The sequence below is a fragment of the Falco rusticolus genome, chromosome 9 (assembly GCF_015220075.1).
Source record: "Falco rusticolus isolate bFalRus1 chromosome 9, bFalRus1.pri, whole genome shotgun sequence".
Lineage (NCBI taxonomy): Eukaryota > Metazoa > Chordata > Aves > Falconiformes > Falconidae > Falco > Falco rusticolus.
This window is the reverse complement of record NC_051195.1, coordinates 46,256,302-46,274,002: the sequence shown is the minus strand read 5'-3', so window position 1 is coordinate 46,274,002 and position 17,701 is coordinate 46,256,302. Positions and strand designations below refer to the sequence as shown.

At 66.2% G+C, this 17,701-nt stretch overlaps 1 protein-coding gene across 1 annotated transcript; it reads right to left on the bottom strand.

The window, feature by feature from the left end:
* Positions 1–276: 276 nt before the first annotated feature.
* AJM1 (apical junction component 1 homolog) lies at positions 277–10,066 on the bottom strand. The gene is made up of 3 exons (XM_037401417.1): positions 9,743–10,066; positions 6,089–6,162; positions 277–4,268 (listed from the first exon to the last, which is right to left on the bottom strand). Exon 3 carries the CDS (start codon positions 4,203–4,205, stop codon positions 960–962), a length of 3,246 nt encoding a protein of 1,081 aa, XP_037257314.1. The 5' UTR covers positions 4,206–4,268; positions 6,089–6,162; positions 9,743–10,066; the 3' UTR covers positions 277–959.
* Positions 10,067–17,701: the final 7,635 nt, after the last annotated feature.

Here is a 17,701-nt window from a genome sequence, read left to right as displayed (position 1 = left end):
CCGCGGGTAGGGCGGCCGGGAGTGCGGGGCCGTGAGGCATCCCTGCGTGAGCGGGGGGTGGCGGAGAGCCGGCGCGGTGCCAGCTTTGCCTTGACCCCGGCTTAACACGCCCCTCCCCACCCCACCCCCCCATCTTCCCTGACACCCTCTCGGGCAGCCCCGAAGCCGTCCCCGCCTGGCATGCCGCCCCCCCTCACCCGCGAGTCCCCCCCGCTGCCCCTCTGCGGCGGCCGGCCCCACTGCTGCGCACAGCCCCCCGCCGGCTGTCCTCCCCCGGCTGCCGCCTCCCGGCACCCCCGGGCTCGGCCCCCCCGGCACTGGGCACAACCAGAGCTGCAGCAGTACCCAGGTTCCCCCCAGCCCTGTCCCACGTGCGGGGGCCGTACCCCACCAGAGACCTTACGGGGGGCACCCAAGGGTGCCTGGCAGCCACCCCCTATAGGGTCCCCGCTGCACCTAAAGGTCGTACAGCAGCGTGCTCCCACCACGGAGGGGCCGCTGCCACCGACACCGCAGGGCTGCCAGCAGCACCCGTGGGCCGGGTGCTCCATGGGGCCCCTGTGGGGGCTGGGCAGGGCCCCGGGCCTATGTGGGGGGCTCTGGGGGTGTGCAGGTGGGCAGAGCTCTGGGGGGTACCCCCACTCTGGTCAAGCACCGCTCATCCCGAGAAGGCTCTGTGGGGTCTTGCCAGGATGCTGGCTGGGACCTGTGCTCCATGGCCCATGCTCCTGTCACCCCACAGCACCCCCCAGCCCAGTCGGCCCCCTGCCCGCTGCTCTGGCTCCAGCCCCCCACCCCCAGCCAGCTCCGGCTGCCTGCAGCCTGTCACCGCCTCCTTCCCCCAATGCCACATCCAAGAGGGGGTCCCCGTCCCACCGCACTGACAGGGCAACACCTATCTACAAAGGGGGGGGTGGGGGGGGTGACGTGGGGGTGCCAGAGGGGTCCCCACCCCACGTTCACATGATGTCGTCCAGGAGGTTGGGGCTTGCCACCCAGTCGAGGGTGCGGGGCTCAGAGGCTGCCATGATCATGCACATGAACTGTTTGCCCGTCCTCTTGTCGATGGGGTAGATGGTGGTGGGGGTGAAGCGCTTGTTGCTCTCCACGAAGTCGCAGAGCTGCTCGTAGACGGCAGGGAACTCATGCCGTAGGAAGACTCCACGGATGCGCAGCTCCCGCTGGATGTTGATGAAGCAGACCTCCCGTGCCTTGCGGCCCTCCTCCCCCTCCTTGTCGATGTCTGCTGTGCCAGGCGGTGGGGTCAGGATCAACGTCTCCATGTCCCGCTCCTTCTTCAGGATCTTCTTCTCAGGGCTGGAGGAGGCTAAGGCCACCTTGGCATATTTCCTGACCGTCGGCACCTGTGTCTTCGGTGATGGCCTCTCTGGCACTTTTTGGGTGACGGCCACGGTTACATTCAGGAGGAAACATTCGTCAGGGTCATACTGGTTGCCCGTCTCCCGCAGCTCCCGGGCATACTCCCCCAGGTTGTCCGAGTAGCTCTCCAACTCCCGCAGGGACAGGTAGGTGGGAGACATCAGCAGGCTCTCCAGCCCGAACTGGAGGAAGTTCTCAGCCGAGCCGGCATTGGGGAAGCCCAGGAAGAGGACACCGCGGCCGCGGGAGAGGTAGCCCACCTTGGCGATGCGCGAGAAGGCCTTGTGCACCTCGGCGTTCTCCCGGCAGAACTGCAGGACGTGGCGGCAGACGCTGCCCACCCGGCCATAGACGCAGCTCTCCTTGTGTGTGTCCCAGTCCTCGCGGCGGCAGTGCCGGGAGCAGTAGTAGGTGTAGCAGCTGTGGCATGACTTGAAGTAGAGGCAGGCGTTGAACATGGTCTCCGTCCGCCGGCACTTGGCGTTGGAGCACATCATCATGTCGTCCTCCTCTGCGCTCAGGTCGGGCGAGCAGTTCTCCGGGGACTTCTCGAAGGGGCCAACGGACAGCGGGGCAGGTGGGGGGCGGGGGGCGCTGGCGCGGGAGCTGGGACCTGGCTGCTCCTTCGTGGGTCGGGGTCCCTCGGGCACAGCGGGGGGGACCCTCCTGCCCTCGCCCCGCCGCGGGGGCCCTGGGGCGCTGGTGCTCAGAAGCTGCTTGAGCTGCTCAGCGAGGCTGTCCCTGTCCCCGGCGCGGTGGCCTGGTGCCGGTTTGTAGTCGATGACAAGGTCAGTGATGAGCTCGTCAAGCTGCTCCAGGCTGCGCTGGCGCCCTGAGCTGCTCTCCCTGGGGACGGGCTGCGGGGCACAGGGCACGGCGTAGGGACCGCGCTCCCGCCCCGCATCCAGCACATCCCAGCTGGCCGAGCGCCTCTCGCTCCTGCCCAGCCCGTCTGCTCGGATGTCGTTGTCGGTGATGGTGATCTCTGGTGTGACATACCAGGAGCGACTCGGGGGGCCACGGCCACCGTCCGCGTGCACCCTCTCGAGGATGGAGCTCTCAGAGAGGGACAAGGCTGCGTAGCGCTTGGGTGAGCTCGACAGGTTGATCACCACCGGCTGCCGGCGCTCCTCGGGGGATAAGGCACGGTGGTGCTCCTGGGCGAGCAGGTTCTCGTAGCTGCGCCCGCGCTGCAGGACCTCCTCCCTGCGCACCGCTGGCGCCAGGATGTTATCCCAGGATTTGGAGTAGTGCTGGGTCTCCCGGCCCAGCCGTGGGGGGGTTACACCGTAGCTGGCGTGCCAGGAGGAGACCATGGCCTCACGCCCGGCCGGCTGTGGGGTGAAGCGTGACACTTGCAAGGTCTGGTAGGGCATCGTGCTCCGCTCGGGGCAGTACCAGTCACTGAAGTGCAAGGGCTGGGCGCTGCGGGGCGGGGGACACGTCCGCGACAGCATCTCCCGCTCCCGGTACTTCCCGTAGTCCTCGGCATAGAAGACCCGGGCAGAGGAGCCGAGAGCCGGGTACGTCCGGGCATCCTCGGCGTAGAGGGTTTTGACAGGGGTGCCGCGGGGGGCGTAAAAGCGGGGCTCATCCCCGTAGAAGGCACGGGTGGGTGCCTCTTGAACGGGGTAGCCCCGTGCCTCGTCCACGTACAACGTCCGGGGTGGCGCCGTGTGGACAGCAGCTTTGGCTGGGTCCTCGGTGTAGAAGTGCGGGGGGATGGCGTGGCGGCCGGGGTAGGGGTAGCTGGCGTAGCCAGAGCTGCGGAGGGGCACAGCGGGGCTGGGGCACCGCACCGCATCCTCTGCATAGAAGAACTTGGCGGGGCCGCCGGCAGCCGAGAAGGTCATGCAGCCCCTCTCAGGGTACTCCCTGAACTCCCGCGAGGCTGGCACCGGCACTGTTTGGTACGCCAGTGCCCGAGGGTCTGCCTCGTAGTACTCACCGGGATAGGGCAGGAGCGGGGGGTCCCCACTGTAGGAGTCGCTGGGGGTGGGCGTGCGGGACGTGGATGCCTGCCTGCTCCCCGGCACCGCCAGGCTGCGGGCAGCCCCGGGCGCGCGGGGCCAGCGTGGCGGTTCCTGCCGGTTCTGGGCTGCCCGCAGGCTGCGCGCCGCATGCACCAGCACCGCCTCGTCCGGCTTGATGTCCACCCGGCACTTGACGTGGGGGCTGGCACCCACCTTGGCACCTGGCCCCTCCTCGAAGCAGTTGCTGCCCAGGCAGAGCGGGGAGATGCGGCTGACGCTGCTGCGCTGTGGCTGCAGCTTGATGGGGTGCACCTCGTTAGCCAGCGCCCGCAGGGGGACCTGGCCCTCGCGACGTGGGGACGGCTCAGTGCGGGAGGGCTCCCGCGCCACCCGCAGCGCCTCCCGCCCGCGCCGGGCTGGCGGCGGTGACGATGAGACAGCGATGGGCACGGGGGTGAAGGTGGACTTCACCCGCGGCGCGCTCTTTGAGCGGGCGCGTCGCTTGGGCTCGCTCCTTGGTGCAGGGGGTCTGCAGGCATAAGGGTCCGGCTTCGGCGGCGCCCGCCTGCCCGGTGGTCCTGGCGTGGGCTCGGGGGTGCCGGGGCGCGGGCAGGGGCGCTCCATAGCCTGAGGAGGAGCGCCCAGCTGCTCGTCCAGCGACTCAAGGAAGTCAAAGCTCCTGCAGTGGCGCTTGTTGAAGGGCTGCGGCTCGCGGGGCAAGGACGAAGACATGGAGGCGTCACATTGTGCCAGGGGCTGGCAGACGATCGAATCCCCAGGGGCTGTGGTGGCCACCTTTATGTCTTGGTACACCGTAGACACCAGGATGTCAGGTGGGTCTGTTCGTGTCATCTTAAAAGCGACTCTTCTCCCGCCAGCTCCCCTTCAGACGGCCTCAGAGGAAGGCAGCCGGCCCTGCAAGAGAACAGACGAGGCGCCTAAATCCTGGCGGGGACCTCGGGGAGCCACGATGGCACTGGGTAAATCCCCACAGCTCCTGGCTCGGGGTGGGCTTTTGGCCACTTCTTCAGAAATGAGGGTTCGGGGGCGTCCCAGCCTCCACTGCTGCTGTTAATAGTTGGATCCCAACTGGGGGAAGAAGCTGGAAAAAGGCCCCAAATCCGGAGTGCAAATAACAGAGCAGATGGCTGCCACGGGGCAGCCGGGGAGGGGTGCCAGCTCACCGTAGCGAGAGGAGGCCACCGACCGCCGTGCCTACGTTCCTGGGGTGCAGGACATGGGGAGCCTCTTGCAGCATCATGGAAATGGGGCTGGGGGGACCCAACAACAGGGTTTTCCATAGCGGATGGGGAACATGCCTGGCCCCCTGCTGTGAACATCCAAGTGGCTGTGGAGTCTCCTGGGACCACGCATGCCCACATCCTAGCATACGCTGTGTCCAGTGCCAGCGTTGTAGGCAGGGCAGGCAGGAGCTTCACCCAGGGGTGGGTACCATAAGCACCCACTGTGGGGGCTGGGAAACCCACGCAGCTCTGGGGCTCTGAGGGGGGCCAGGAACAACAACCTCCCGCCATGGCAGCTGCACCCACCATGGCCCACAAACACCTCTGTGGGGTGCCAACAGTCCTGGCTGCTCACAGCTGCCACTGGGTGCTGGCAGAGGGGTGCTGTGCTGGGTACCCCAACACTGTGTGCCAGCAGCGACTGCTCCATTGCTTCCCACAGCTCTGAGCAGGACAGATCAGGGTCCCTCTGCAACAACCCTGTGTTGGAGGGGCTGTGCTGGCTGAGCACCCACTACCTTTGTCCTCTCCCATGTCTGTAACCGTGACACATCTCCTGGGCTGGAGAGTGAGTGGGATGGCAGCTGCAGCTCCCACGGGACATGGGTTCTGGCACCCACCATGCACCAGCACCATGCATCCCACCTGCTCCAGGCCGATGCTGCATGGGTGGCTGGGATGGGCAGAGACCCAAGCCACATGCGTGACACAGCTGTGTGGCAAGGGGAGACGTCAGCACAAGCTCCCCAGCATGACCAGGAGAGCAGACAAGGTGGTTTGCCCGCAGGACCTGGTGGGTTGTGGCACTGACCTTCACCAACAGCCCATTGAGAGCCGGCTGCAGGCTGCCATTGGCACTGAGCAGACGTACACCCAGCTTTGCTCACGGCAGGGATACCTGGCTGGCTTTAATGCTCATCACATCCCATGAATCTTTGCTTTTTTGGCCACCTGGCCACCGGGGAGTGCAGGTGGGCACCAGCTGCTCCACAATGCACTAAAGTTGTGTGGAAAAGGCCAGCAAAATGCATTTGGCTTTAAACAGCAGCAGAGGACCACAGGGAAGGTATTTCTGGGAGGAAAGGAACAAATTTTATTTGGCAAGAAGAAGTATTGACTATGCAAAGATAGGGAGGGGGGCTTGGGTCCCCCTTTGTTACCCAGATAAAGCCCTGTCTTGCCCCAAGGCCAGGGAGAACAGATGCCAGAGTGAGGTGAAGCCAGTGGGGTTGGGGGTGTCTGTCCGTGTGGTGGGGAGAGCTCGATGCCAGAGGGAGACGGGAATCCCAGTGCCTCCGGGGCTGGGGGAGCAGGTTTGCCCCCATAGCAGTGGCTCAGCATTGGCCCTGCTGCATTAAAATGCTCAGGAGCTGGGCCAGATCCAGGAAGACAGCACCCCGTGCTGCCATGATGCTGACAGCAGCATTGGGACGCCCATCCCCATGGTATCGGGGTGGCTGGTGGGCAGGGAACCACAGCCCAGGGTCCTACCTGGTCCGGCAGCAGCAGGGAGGGAGTGGGAGGGCTGAGCTGGCTGAGGACCCCGCGGCGGCTCCATCCCAGCACTGAAAAATAAAAGAGGCATGTCAGGTGCTGGGGACCCCCCAGCCATGGCAGAGGGGCGGCTGCCTGGGCCATGGGATGCCTTGGGGGGACATCAAGCGCTCTGAGAGACCCCTGCAGCCACAGTCCTGCTGAGCCTGACTGAACTGTAGCCCAGTAAAGCCCCCGTGCGCAACCCTGTGCCCGGGGGACGTGGGCACCACATCCCACAGGCACCGCATCCCACAGGCACCACATCCCACGGGCACCGGCATCCCACGGGCACTGTCACATCCCACCCCACACCCCAGCAGCACCTCACCGCCTGCAGAGCTGCACGGGGTTGCCATGGTTTCTCCAAATTATTCCTCCAAATTATTCCTCCTCTGCGAGGGCAGCGTGGGTTGCGGGTGTGTGGGGAGGCTGCTGGGGCGGCAGCGCTGCAGGGGGCCGGGGGGAGCCGGGCTTTGTGGCACCACAGGGAGAGCAGGGCACCCACAAAGCCACGAGCATCCTCTACCCATTGTGGGGGCAGAGCTGGGACAGCCCCACCAGCACTGCCAGTGCCCCGTGCCACCGTGCTCCCACACTCTGTCCCCTGCGCTGAGTCCCGTCCACAGACAGTGGGTTTTGCATCCCCTCTGCTCTCCTACCCCCTGGCTGGAGGGCACCAGGTGCCCTGCTTCACTCCCAGCCCTGCTGGCTCTCGGTGGACACCAGGCTCCCTGCCCAGGGTCTCCATGTTGTGTCACCCTGGGGGTGCTGACACCAGCTGGCAACGCTTGCAGAGCTGCTGATGTCCACGAGCTCCCTGCGCAGGAGCCACCCCTCGGGGCACGTGGCCCCTGGGGACACAGCCAGCCCCCATGCCCACATCCCCACCCCAGGGAGGGCCCAGGTGGTTTATTGCAGAGCCCCCCATCATCCCGCTGCTGGGCAGGACACATGGACACCAGCCCAGCCCGTCCCCAGCACAGCAGCTCCTCTCCAGCACACCCATGGTGTCACCGAGTGGCACCCAGTAGGACCCACCCCGTGCCAGTCCACAGGGCCACCCCACAGCTCAACCCAGCACTGCTGCAGAGCCCAGTGCCACCCACCCAACCCTGTACCGGTTGCTGCCCGCAGCTGGGGGCTGCCCTCACCCCCAGCCCAGCACCCCACGCTGCCCAGCACGCAGCTCGCACCATGCCACACGTGAGCACCCGGCCTCCGGCAGCTCCAGCCCACCGGAGGGTTCTGGGGACCGGGAGTGACCACGGGCTGCCGGAGAGGCCCGTGGGAGGCTGCCGGGAACTGGGTCACTGCCTGCATGTGGCACGTGCCGGCTGTGCAGTGGGGCTGTGCAGTGCCCTGCCGGAGCACAGCACGCCACCCAGGCACCGCAGCACCCTGCCCGGGCACTGTGCCCCTCGCTGCCTGCCCCATGCCCGCGGTGAGCGCGCTGCCTGCCTGCTCTGCACTCAGCACTCTCCGCCAGTGCTCTGCCTGCAGCCTGCCCCCACGCTGCCTGCACACGCTGCACCAAACGCACTGCACGGGTGCTGCCCATACACTGCACACACTGCACCGAGCACTGCCAGGGCACTGTCCCCACTGCCAGCATGCTGCCCTGATGCTGCCTGTGCACTGTACAGCGTAGGCTGCCAGGACCCTGCCTCACGTGCTGGCAGCCTGCTGTGCCCACATGGCCCGTGCATTGCCCCAAGCTGCCTGCACGCACCACCCCACAGCCTGCCCCTGCTGTGCTCAGCACCACCAGGGCACTGCCACCTTGCTGCCCACCCCATGCGCACAGCAAGGGTGCTACCTGCACACACTGCGCCGAGCATGCTGCCAGTGCACTGCCCCATGCACGCTGCCTGGGCACTGCTGCACACCCTGCCCACATGCTGCCTGCACCACATCCCACTGAGCACCGAGCTGGCAGGCAGCGCTGCCTGCACGCTGCCTGGGCACACTGCAGTGGATACGCTGCCAGCACGCTGCCTACACATGCAGTGCACTGAGCACACTGCCACTGCACCACTCCGCAGGCAGCCCGAGCGCACTGGCAGCACACGCTGCATTGCACTGAGCTCACTGCCTGCGTGCAGCCCCATGGGCCCTGCCAGCAGCACCACGCTGCCCTGAGCACACCAGCGGTGCCCACATCTGGAAACACAGCCCAGGCAGCATCTTGTGTGCTCTGCAACCGCCATGCTCGTGGAGATGATGCTGGGGGTACCGCCGGCACGCTGCCATGGGTGCAGTGCCCGTGCACGCTGCGCCACGGGCACTGCCAGCACACAGCCCCGCTGGCCACAGGCCTGTGCACTCCGTGTGCATGCCAGGAGGGCGCTGCTGTGATGCTGCCGGTGCACACGCTGCCTGGGCACTGCCCACACGGGGGGCTGGCACCCAGCACTGCCCACAGCGAGGGAACCTGCTGCCCCCCCAGCCCTGCCCTGGGTATGTGGCAAATAGACACCCCCTCCTCTGAGCCACCCCTGGGGCACCCCCCAACACATACAGCGCCCTGTGCCCCTGTGGCATTGCTTCCCCATGCACACCGCACTGCCCCTCCACCCCCCTCCCCATGCCCCCCAGCCCTGACCCATGCAGCCCTGTGCTCCTGCCCATGCCCCTATCCCGTGTGCCCCTGGCACCCCCCATATGTCCCCCAGCCCATTCTCTGAGCCCCCCTGGCTTCCTGCGTGCACGGCTGAGTGGCCACAGCCCCCCTGGGTGCCTCAGCACCCCCTGCCCTGCCTGCACTCCCAGAGAGGCTCATCCTGCCAGGGGCAGCAGCACCCCTAGCCCCAGCCCAGGAGGGTACCCCCAGTGCTGGCACCCAAGTGAGGGGTGACCAGCACCCCAGCGGCAGCAAGGGACACCCCAACCCCAGCCTGCCCCCGGTCAGGCCCTGGCACCCCACCCTGGAGGGGGCACCCACAAACGGGTCAGGCCAGGGGCAGGGGGGCTGGGGGCACCCTGGGGCACCCCGGGTGGGTTCCCAGTGCCCAGCCAGGGTCGGGGGTGCCGGGGGCGGTCCCCGGGGTGGTGGTGGGGGCAGCGGGTCTGTCCCGTGTGCTGCTGCCGCCGCCCCCCACAGCCCCCAGGGCGGTGGCCCCGGGCACCCCCCGCTGCTGCGCACCGGCACCGGGTGGCACCGGGCCCGCTGGGCCGCGCAGGGCGCTGAGCACGGGCCGGCATCGCCGGGTACCGGGGCGAGATGGCCCTGCCCGGGCACTGCGGCGGGACGGGATGAGGATGGGGACGAAGATGAGGAGGGGGATGAGGATGGGGATGGGGCACACGGGGGGCTGCGGTGTGGGGGACTGGGATGACTCGGCCCGGGGGCGCGGGATGGAGATGGCCCGGAGGATATGGGGAATGGGGGGATGGGGGGAACGGGGGGAGTATGGGGGGATGGGATGGCATAGTCCGGGGGGGTCTCGGGGGGATGGGATGGGGATGTGGAACGCGGCAGGATGAGATGAGGGCTCGGGGAGGGGGGCATGGGAGGTGATGCGACGGTCCGAGGAGGTCGCGGGGGGGCTGGCTCGGTCGGAGTCCCCCGGGAGCACGACAGGGCCCAGCCCCCTCCCCGGCCCCCCTTACCTGCTCCGCGCCCACCGCACCGGCGGCCCCCCCGTCGCATCCCCGCCGCCGCGCTAGGCTGGGGCTGCCGCCGTTCCGGTGGCCATGGCCCGGCCCGGCTCCGCCCTCCTACCCGGCACGGCACGGCCCGGTAGGGCACGGCTGGGCACGGCTCGGCACGGCCCGACGCTCCGCCGCGGCCGCCCGGCTCCGCCGCCGCTTGTTTTCCCATAAATACGGCAGGCGGAGTTACCGGCCGGGGCCGGGACCGGGAGCCACCCACCGGCGCCGCCCCCGGCCCCGGTCCCCATCACCGGTCCCCGGTCCCGGTCCGGCTCCGCTCGGCCCCGGCCCCATCCCCATCCCCGCCCCCTGCAGCATCCCCCGCCCACTGCGGCCCCCCGCCGGGGCAGCGTCTGGAGGGGCTCCGGCGCCCCGGGCGCCTCACCCGGTGCCATCCCCCGGGAGGGTCCCCCCGCAGCCGGGGTTTGGGCACCCGCAGGACCCCCAGTGCCCCCCGACAAGGCACAGGCATCTCCTGGAGAGATGCCGGGGGGGCTCAGCCCCACGTCGCGCACCACGAGCCCACCGCCCCCGTGGGAAGCTGTGCCCTCACGGGCACCTGCCCTCGCGCTGGCAGCCCCCGGTGCCAGCCAACAGCCCCCCTGTCCCCACCCCCGGCAGCACCGCATCCCGCCTGACCTTGGCACATCACGGCGGCCCTGCCCGGCCGCAGCCAACTGGGCAGCAAAATCCCCGCTAAGCTCCTCCGCGGAGTGGCCTGGTTTTCCCGCAGGGACCAGGGCAGCCGGAGCCCCGCGGGGGGATGCTCAGCCGTGCGATGGGCAGCGTGCCCAGGTGGCCAAGGAGGCGTCTGGTGGCTTTCGGCATACGACAGCTCCAGTGCCCGAGCTCTGCCTCAGTTTCCCCATCTCCCACCTCCCTGAGCCAGCATCTGCTGCCCACCGCCCCGAACGCACCGCTGGCTCAGCACCTGCGGGTGCCCTGGCAAAGGGGCCTCGGCACTGGGGACCCACCGGGAGCTCACGTGGCTCTGAGCCCAGTGCCAAGGGCTGCCACTCGCCACGTCGCGGCGTGGTGGGTGTGTACTGGGATCCGCTTGATTTCAAAATCCTCCGAAGCCAGGACCCTCCTACCCCTCCGCTGTGGCACTGGGAGCATCCTTCCGCCACCCCCTATGCCTGCACCGGGCAGAGGAGCAGCAGTGTGAGCACAGGGGCTGCAGCACGCTGGTGTTGCCATGACTCCTGCAGGAACGCAGCCCGGGCTGATGCATTTTGTCCCGAAATGCTCCCTGTGCTCCCGGGGATGCTGTGGGCACGGCTGAGCTCACTGGGGCCAGCAGCACGTACCCTGCCTGGGACTGGGCTGAGCCCCAGGAGCTCATGGCACAGGTGAGTGGGGTGCAACAGCTGGGGGGGGTTGGGAGCTGGGAAGCAGGGTCAGCCCCTCCCTGCTGCACAGACAGGGCCGAGCGGCTCCCCAGGGCCCTGGGGTCCCCCTGCTGTCGTCCCCCCCAAGAGCTTCCATTTTCCTCCCTGCAGGATGCAGCGCTTGGGCTGCCGGCTCAGCAGCTCCTGCTGCCCCCGGCTTCCTGCCTCTGCGGCCCCCACGGCCCCCATTGTGATGCTCCATCTGCTCCCTGCCTACTGCTGGCCCACGCCAGCCAGCCCTGTGCCTGCGCTGAGCACCAGCGAGGCTTGTGGCACGGCTGCTGATGCATGTGGGAGCGTGGGTCAGGCCAGCTCGCTGCTCACAGGGGTGCCAGGGCTCAGCATCCCCCGTGGGTGCAGTCACCCTGATGATGCAGGAGCCCAAATCCTATGGGAATGCCTAGAGACCCAGCGTGGAGGATGCTGCTGCCAGGTGGGCACTCAGATCACAGAATCATTTAGGTTGAGATCATCTAGTCCAACCTTTAAATGCCTGCCCTGAGGGCATCCCCTGCGGTACCACCTCTGTCCCTGCAGCTGTGGCAGGGGACAAGTGGGCTGGACTGTGTCCCCCCACCTCGTGACACGGGGCAGTGGGACCACCTGCTCCCCCTGTGCAGCTGGGAAGTGCTGAGGGATCCAAGTGAACCATGGGCACGTCTTCACTCCACTGGAGAGGGCAGTGGCATGGCATGCGCTGAGGTGGCTGGGGCTGTGGACACCTCCTCCTCCTCCAGCCAGGGGCAGCCGGCAGGGAGAGAAGGGAAGATCCCACAGGAGCAGGGAGGCTGTGGCCATGCTGGCTGTTAGGGCTCGCTGGGAGCTGGGCAGAGGGGCTCTGGCAGCAGCTGGCACCTTCCCCTGAGCACCATGGCACGCTGCTGCTTTGGGCTGTGACAGCCCCAGGCACCCAGTCTGGGGCACTCAGGGAGGGGGGGCAGCACCAGCCCAGCCCCACGGGTGCCGGGACACCCCAGCGTGGCCCTTGGGCAGGGGTAGGGGGCTGCCCCTGGCCCTCTGCCCGCTGTCTGCAGGGGCGGCAGCCCCTCAGATGGAGGGGACCCCCTTGGCACAGCCCCCCACATCAGCCCCATGTGGGCAGCAGGGCTCTGCGGGGAGGGACAGGGCTGTCCCCTACCCCTGCACACAGCATTGGGTGCCCGCCATGGCTGCGCAGGTCCAGGCTTGTCCCTGGCCGAGCTGCCGGGGGCCCCTGCGCTGCCGATGGGGCACATGTGAGCGGCCAGAGGGATGACACGAGCTGGAGTTCATTCCGGCAATCCTGCAAGATAAAGGCTGGCCCAGCACCTGTCCCCAGGGAGGAGCAGCCTCTGTCCCTGTGCCTGGGGTGCGCAGCCCCACTGTGGCTCGCCATCAGGGCCAGGAGCAGCCAGGGTGGGCTGGTGCGGGGGCAAGCCCCATCTTCTGCTGGGGCTTCTGTCTGCTCGGTGCTGGGTCCTGCCCCAGACCCAACGGGGAGTGGAGCCAAGCGATGACCGCGTCCCCGTGACTCAGTTTCCCCACATGCTCCTGCCCCGGTCTCCGGTGACAGACCCTTGCTCCACGATAGCAGCTGTAGCCGTTCATGGTAACCGCTGACCGACTGCTGGCACACGCGGTGCTGCGGCATGTCCTGGCTCTGCCCTGGCCGGCACCGGCTGGGGCCGAGGGCTTGGTTTGTCACCCTGTCACCACACGAAGTGTGCCCGTCGTTGTGTCTGCATGTGACAGACTCAGTTCTGCTGTGCCCTGGCCAAGGGGGAAACTGAGGCACAGAGGAACAACATGCCCACAGGTCACACTGCGGGTCTGTGGTGACGCTGGGCACTTGGCCACCCCCTAGCACAGGACAGAACTCGGCTTGGGGGACATGTGGGGGGCTCACACCTGTCCTACACAGCCCGCAAGGCTGGGAGGGGTGTCCTCCCCAACAACCAGCCCACCAGGACCATGCAGAAAGCTGGGAACGCAGGGCTGGAGGACGATGCAGACAGGCAATGCCTGGGGGCCACCCACCACCCTTGTCCTCAAAGGCCACCCATCCCACTATGGCTACGGTGGAGCCGGGTGCCTCCTTGCTGCTGTCCTGCCGGTCCTGGTGCCAGGGTCACCAGCTCTGCTGCACCCCTGGCTCTCCCACACAATGTCACCAGTGCCTCCCTCCGACCAGCACGTCCCCATGGGTGCCAGGGAGTGGCTGCAGGGTGACCCGGCAGAGCCAGCCCCAGCGCTGCGCGGTAGGAAAATGGAAATAAACCCTCCAGGTTTCAGGGCTGGCTGGTTCCACCAGCCGCCTGCCTGGCCCAAAGCCCTGCTCACTCCCCGCTTGCTCGTGAGATTCAATACCCACCTGGCTCAGGGTATCAGATCTCCTGGGCACCAGCCCCGGTGCCCTTTGCTGCAGCTCGGAGCAGGAAGGGGGTGCCCAAAGCAGGGTTCCCCCACGTGTGCCCCGGGGATGCTGACCCCGGTGGGGCTGGGCATGGCCACAGGGGCCAGTCTCCAAACCTGTGCCACGCTGAGAGTGGGGACTTGCCGAGCCAGAGCAATGTGACAAGGGACAGGCGCTGCTGATGGGCACCACATGGGCACGGGTGGAGGAGGACAGCTCTGAGCGTGCCAGCACGGGGCAGTTTGGAAGACAGAAAGACATTTCTGGGCATTTGCAAAATGCTTGATCACTCTGCCAGGAGGGCCAGACCCTCACCAGGGAAGCAGGTCCAGGCAGGACAAGGGGGGCAGGGAGGGAAGGTCTCCAATAAAGGGGTTTTCACAGGACTCCCCCAGCCCCAGACTTGCAGCAGGACTGGGGCACTGGTGTGGTGGTGTCAGCGGAACCCAGTGTGGCCCACTCCAAGAGAGCAAAAGGAGCCAATTCCTCAGAGAAGCTCAGAAAGCAACCGAGGAAAAATAATTCAAAGGACATCGAGCACAAAGAAATGATGTCCACCTCTGCTGTGTGTGCTGGGCTAATTATTGAGACGGCAAGGTGGAGCATCCTCGCCCAGATGGCTGCACCTTGTGCTGAAGCTCCAAACCTGCTGGCTCATCCCGACGGACCGGCAGGCAGGCCGGCATCAGTCACACGCTGGGACCTGCTCAGTGGGATGTGACAGGCTGGCAGATGCCAAGTGGCCAGCAGGTCCCGAAAAGACCCAGCCTGGGGAGATGGGGGCCAACCTGCCCTCCCGCAGGTGCCCTGGCAAGCTCAGGGGACAGGGCAGACTAATCCTGCCCGATGGGTGCTCCAGCTGTCTGGGGCAGCAGATCCCCACTGGCAGCTCGGGATCTGCTGCCACTCAGCACAGAGATTCCCATACTGGGTTTGCTGGTGAAGGGCCAGGCAGCCCCATGGCAGAGCAGTGCATTGAGAGGGAGGCTGAGCTGGGCAGCTCAGCACCGGCATCGTGATGGGAAGTGACAGCACAGCGCCAGCAGCCACCAGCATGTCCTCGGGGCCACCCGTGAGACCGAGCCTGGAGTCAGGGCGATTGCACTCGTGGGGTGACGGCTCAGCAAGAAACGGGGCTGGGGTGCAACTTGTGTCGAGCGTGAGCAGCTCCGGTGAGGCAGGTGGGGAGGTGGCTGCTGGGTCTCGCTTGGCTTCCCAAACGCTGCAGAAACGTGCACGACTGCAGCGTGCAGGCTGTGGGAGCGGGTCGGGCTGCTGCACCGAGCATTGGGAGGCAACACGGGACCCATGCTGTGCCACCTGCGCCCGCCACACTGCAGGAGGGGGAGGCAGCAGGGGCTGTGGCACCCACCTATGGCCATCCTGTGGGAAACAGGGGTGCTGGGCGCCCAGTGCCCTGCCATGCCCCCAGCAGCCTGGGAGAGAGCCCTTCTGGGGACCTGTGTGCAACACGGATGGCACGGGGAAGGTGCTGGGGATGTGGCACATTGCCCTGCTCCCTCCCGCGCTGCTGAATTTACACAGGCATTAATATTTGATCCCTTCCCTTCGCCCCAGGCTCATCACTCCCCAGTTGCTGTCCTCACCGCCCGAGGCAGGCGGCACACTGCAGCCTGTTGGGGAACTGAGCAGCCACCGCAGGGCCAGCGGAGCAGCTTTGGGGTGGCCAGAGCCAGCGGCTGGCACCTGTCATGCCCCCTCCCCTGCCCGTGGACAAGGGATTGAGGTGGGGAGCAGCACAGGCAGGCCTGGGGGAACGGGGCAGGACAGTGGCATGGGCATGGGGAAGACCTCTCCCGCTACCCACCCCCCCACCGCAGGCAGCACCACTGCAAGCTGCTGCAAAATTCCCCGTTTCCAAGGCAACGTGGGGATCCCACAGCTGGGAGCAGGCAGAGCCATGAGATGGGATGAGATGCTCACTGCTTCCCTGCCTGCCTGCCTGCTCACTTGCCCCTGGCTGCTGCCCGTTGGGTACCCCGCAGCTCCTGACTGGGAGAGATGCTCTCATTTTCCCTGAGCAAGGAGCAGCCGAGCTGGCTGGCGTCAGCGTGACGCCCACGCTGGGTGTGGGGGGCTCTCCCCTCCTTCCAGCTTCTCCTCTTCCCCTCACATCACCTCCCTTCCTCCAGCTCTGAAACAAGGGAGAAGCCAGGCCCTGCTGCCTGCTTCAGGGGCTCGGGAGGGAGCTGGAGCCTGCCCTGCAGCCCCCAACAGCTTTGGTAGCAGAAGGGGATGAGCATGAAGCCTGTAAAGCAGCTGCTGCCTTGAGGGTCCCTGCCTGTAAGGAGGATGGCAAACCCCACACTCCTGTCTGCCTCCCGGGGAATGACAGGTCGATCCCCAAAGGCCAGCAGGCAGGGAGTCCTGAGCTTAAGCACAGGGCACCCACCTGCTGACCCACAGCAGTGCCAGAGGCAGGAAGATGCCCCATTTGGGGGGCCCTCACCCCCCCGGTGGCTGCAGTGCTGCCCTGCCAGCAGAATGCAGCGTGCGGTGGGAGCCGTGCCCAGCAGCCCGGGCAGGGCAGGCAGCACCAGCACCAGGCAGGGCTGCCAGGCATCACGCCAGCCTGCCCCAGCGATGCCACACGCCAGCACCAGTCGCTCATGTTCCCCCGAAATCATCAGCCCCTGCGGTGACGCACAAACTGACCTCCTCGGTGCTGGGCTGACAGCCCCCCCCCACCCCCACCGGGCAGTGCCCACCGCCCTGCACCCTTCCAGGGAGCTGTTTCCTGCCAATGGCACAAGGGGTGTTTCTCCTACCAGCTCCGGGGAAAAGCCTGCTCTTTTCCCAGCCTGCTGGCTCCTTCCTGCAGACAGTCTGCAGGCGCCAGCAGTCTCCGTCTGCAGCTGCCACTCAGGCCAGACCTCAGGCGCAGGCAGAGCTTCCACCATGCCGACACATGCTATCCTGGAGCAGGGAGAAGCATGCTGAAGAGGGGAGACTGGCATCTCTCAGGTGTCCCCTGTCACCAGGAGACACAGCTTCCCCCTCCTCATCCTCTCATCTCACCTCTGTGGTGATGGAAAGCCACACTACTGCTTCCCCTCCTTGTTCCCACCGTAAAGCAGAACCTGCCAACAGTTTGGAGATAACCAGGAGCTTTCTGGGTTCCCAGGCTGGCTGGCTGCCCCACGGCAGCATCCTGCACACAGCTCCGAGCAGAGCACACATGTGTATAGGTAACACCTCCTGCTTTAACTCATAACGGTGCTCTGGCTTTCCACAGGCTGCTCTGTGCCTGAACCTGCAGCTTCAGCCAGCTACGCCACATTTCACCTGACCAAGGTCTGCCTGAACCTACGGGACCCCCGGGCTTCGGCCACCACATCTCTCGGAAGGTGTCAGGGGATTATTTCCCTTTGCTCAGCAACTTCCCTGTGAAGTGGTTGAAAGTTGAAGACTGGATGCTCACCGTGAGCCACCCCATGCTCACATGACATGCCTGAGATGCTGAAGACTTGTTTTGGAGGCAAACCCACAAGTTAAAAAGGCTCAACTACTTGCCCTGGTATTTTTAAGCAGCAGACAGAGCCAACACTGGATTAATTACATTATGCCATGATTGAGACTGTTGCTAGGTTACAGCAACTGGTCCCTAAGCCCATCCTACTGCGGGATTTCCCCAGAATCACTCATTTGCAAGCTCACGGGCATCCCAGAAGGACAGGCAAGCACTACGGCCTCTCCAAGAAGCAAGACCCTTGACTGCAGGGAAGCTGCAGGCAGCACACACACATTAGACATCTTGTCCCCAGCCCAGTCACCTGCCTGCTCGCTGCCCTCCCTTCAGCTCTGCCTGGCCTGGCCTGGGCTTGCTGCAGCCCAGGTGTTTGTCTGGCCCCACAGCACCTCCAGGAGCCTGTGGCTGCTCACAGAGCAGGTCTCCTCCAAAAGCACCTTTTCAGTTACCACATTACTTTTGTGTCCTGCTAAAACCCAAGTTTCAATAGCCTTTTCGCGTTCGCTGCTGGAGGGAAAGAAGCAAATTCCCACCCTGGGCCTTGGTAAGCCAGGGAAAAACTTGTTATGACCTTACAGGAGCAACAGAAATAGGGTGAAGCCAAATTTCTCAAAGGGCAGGATTGCTGCGCTCCTTGCATGAGG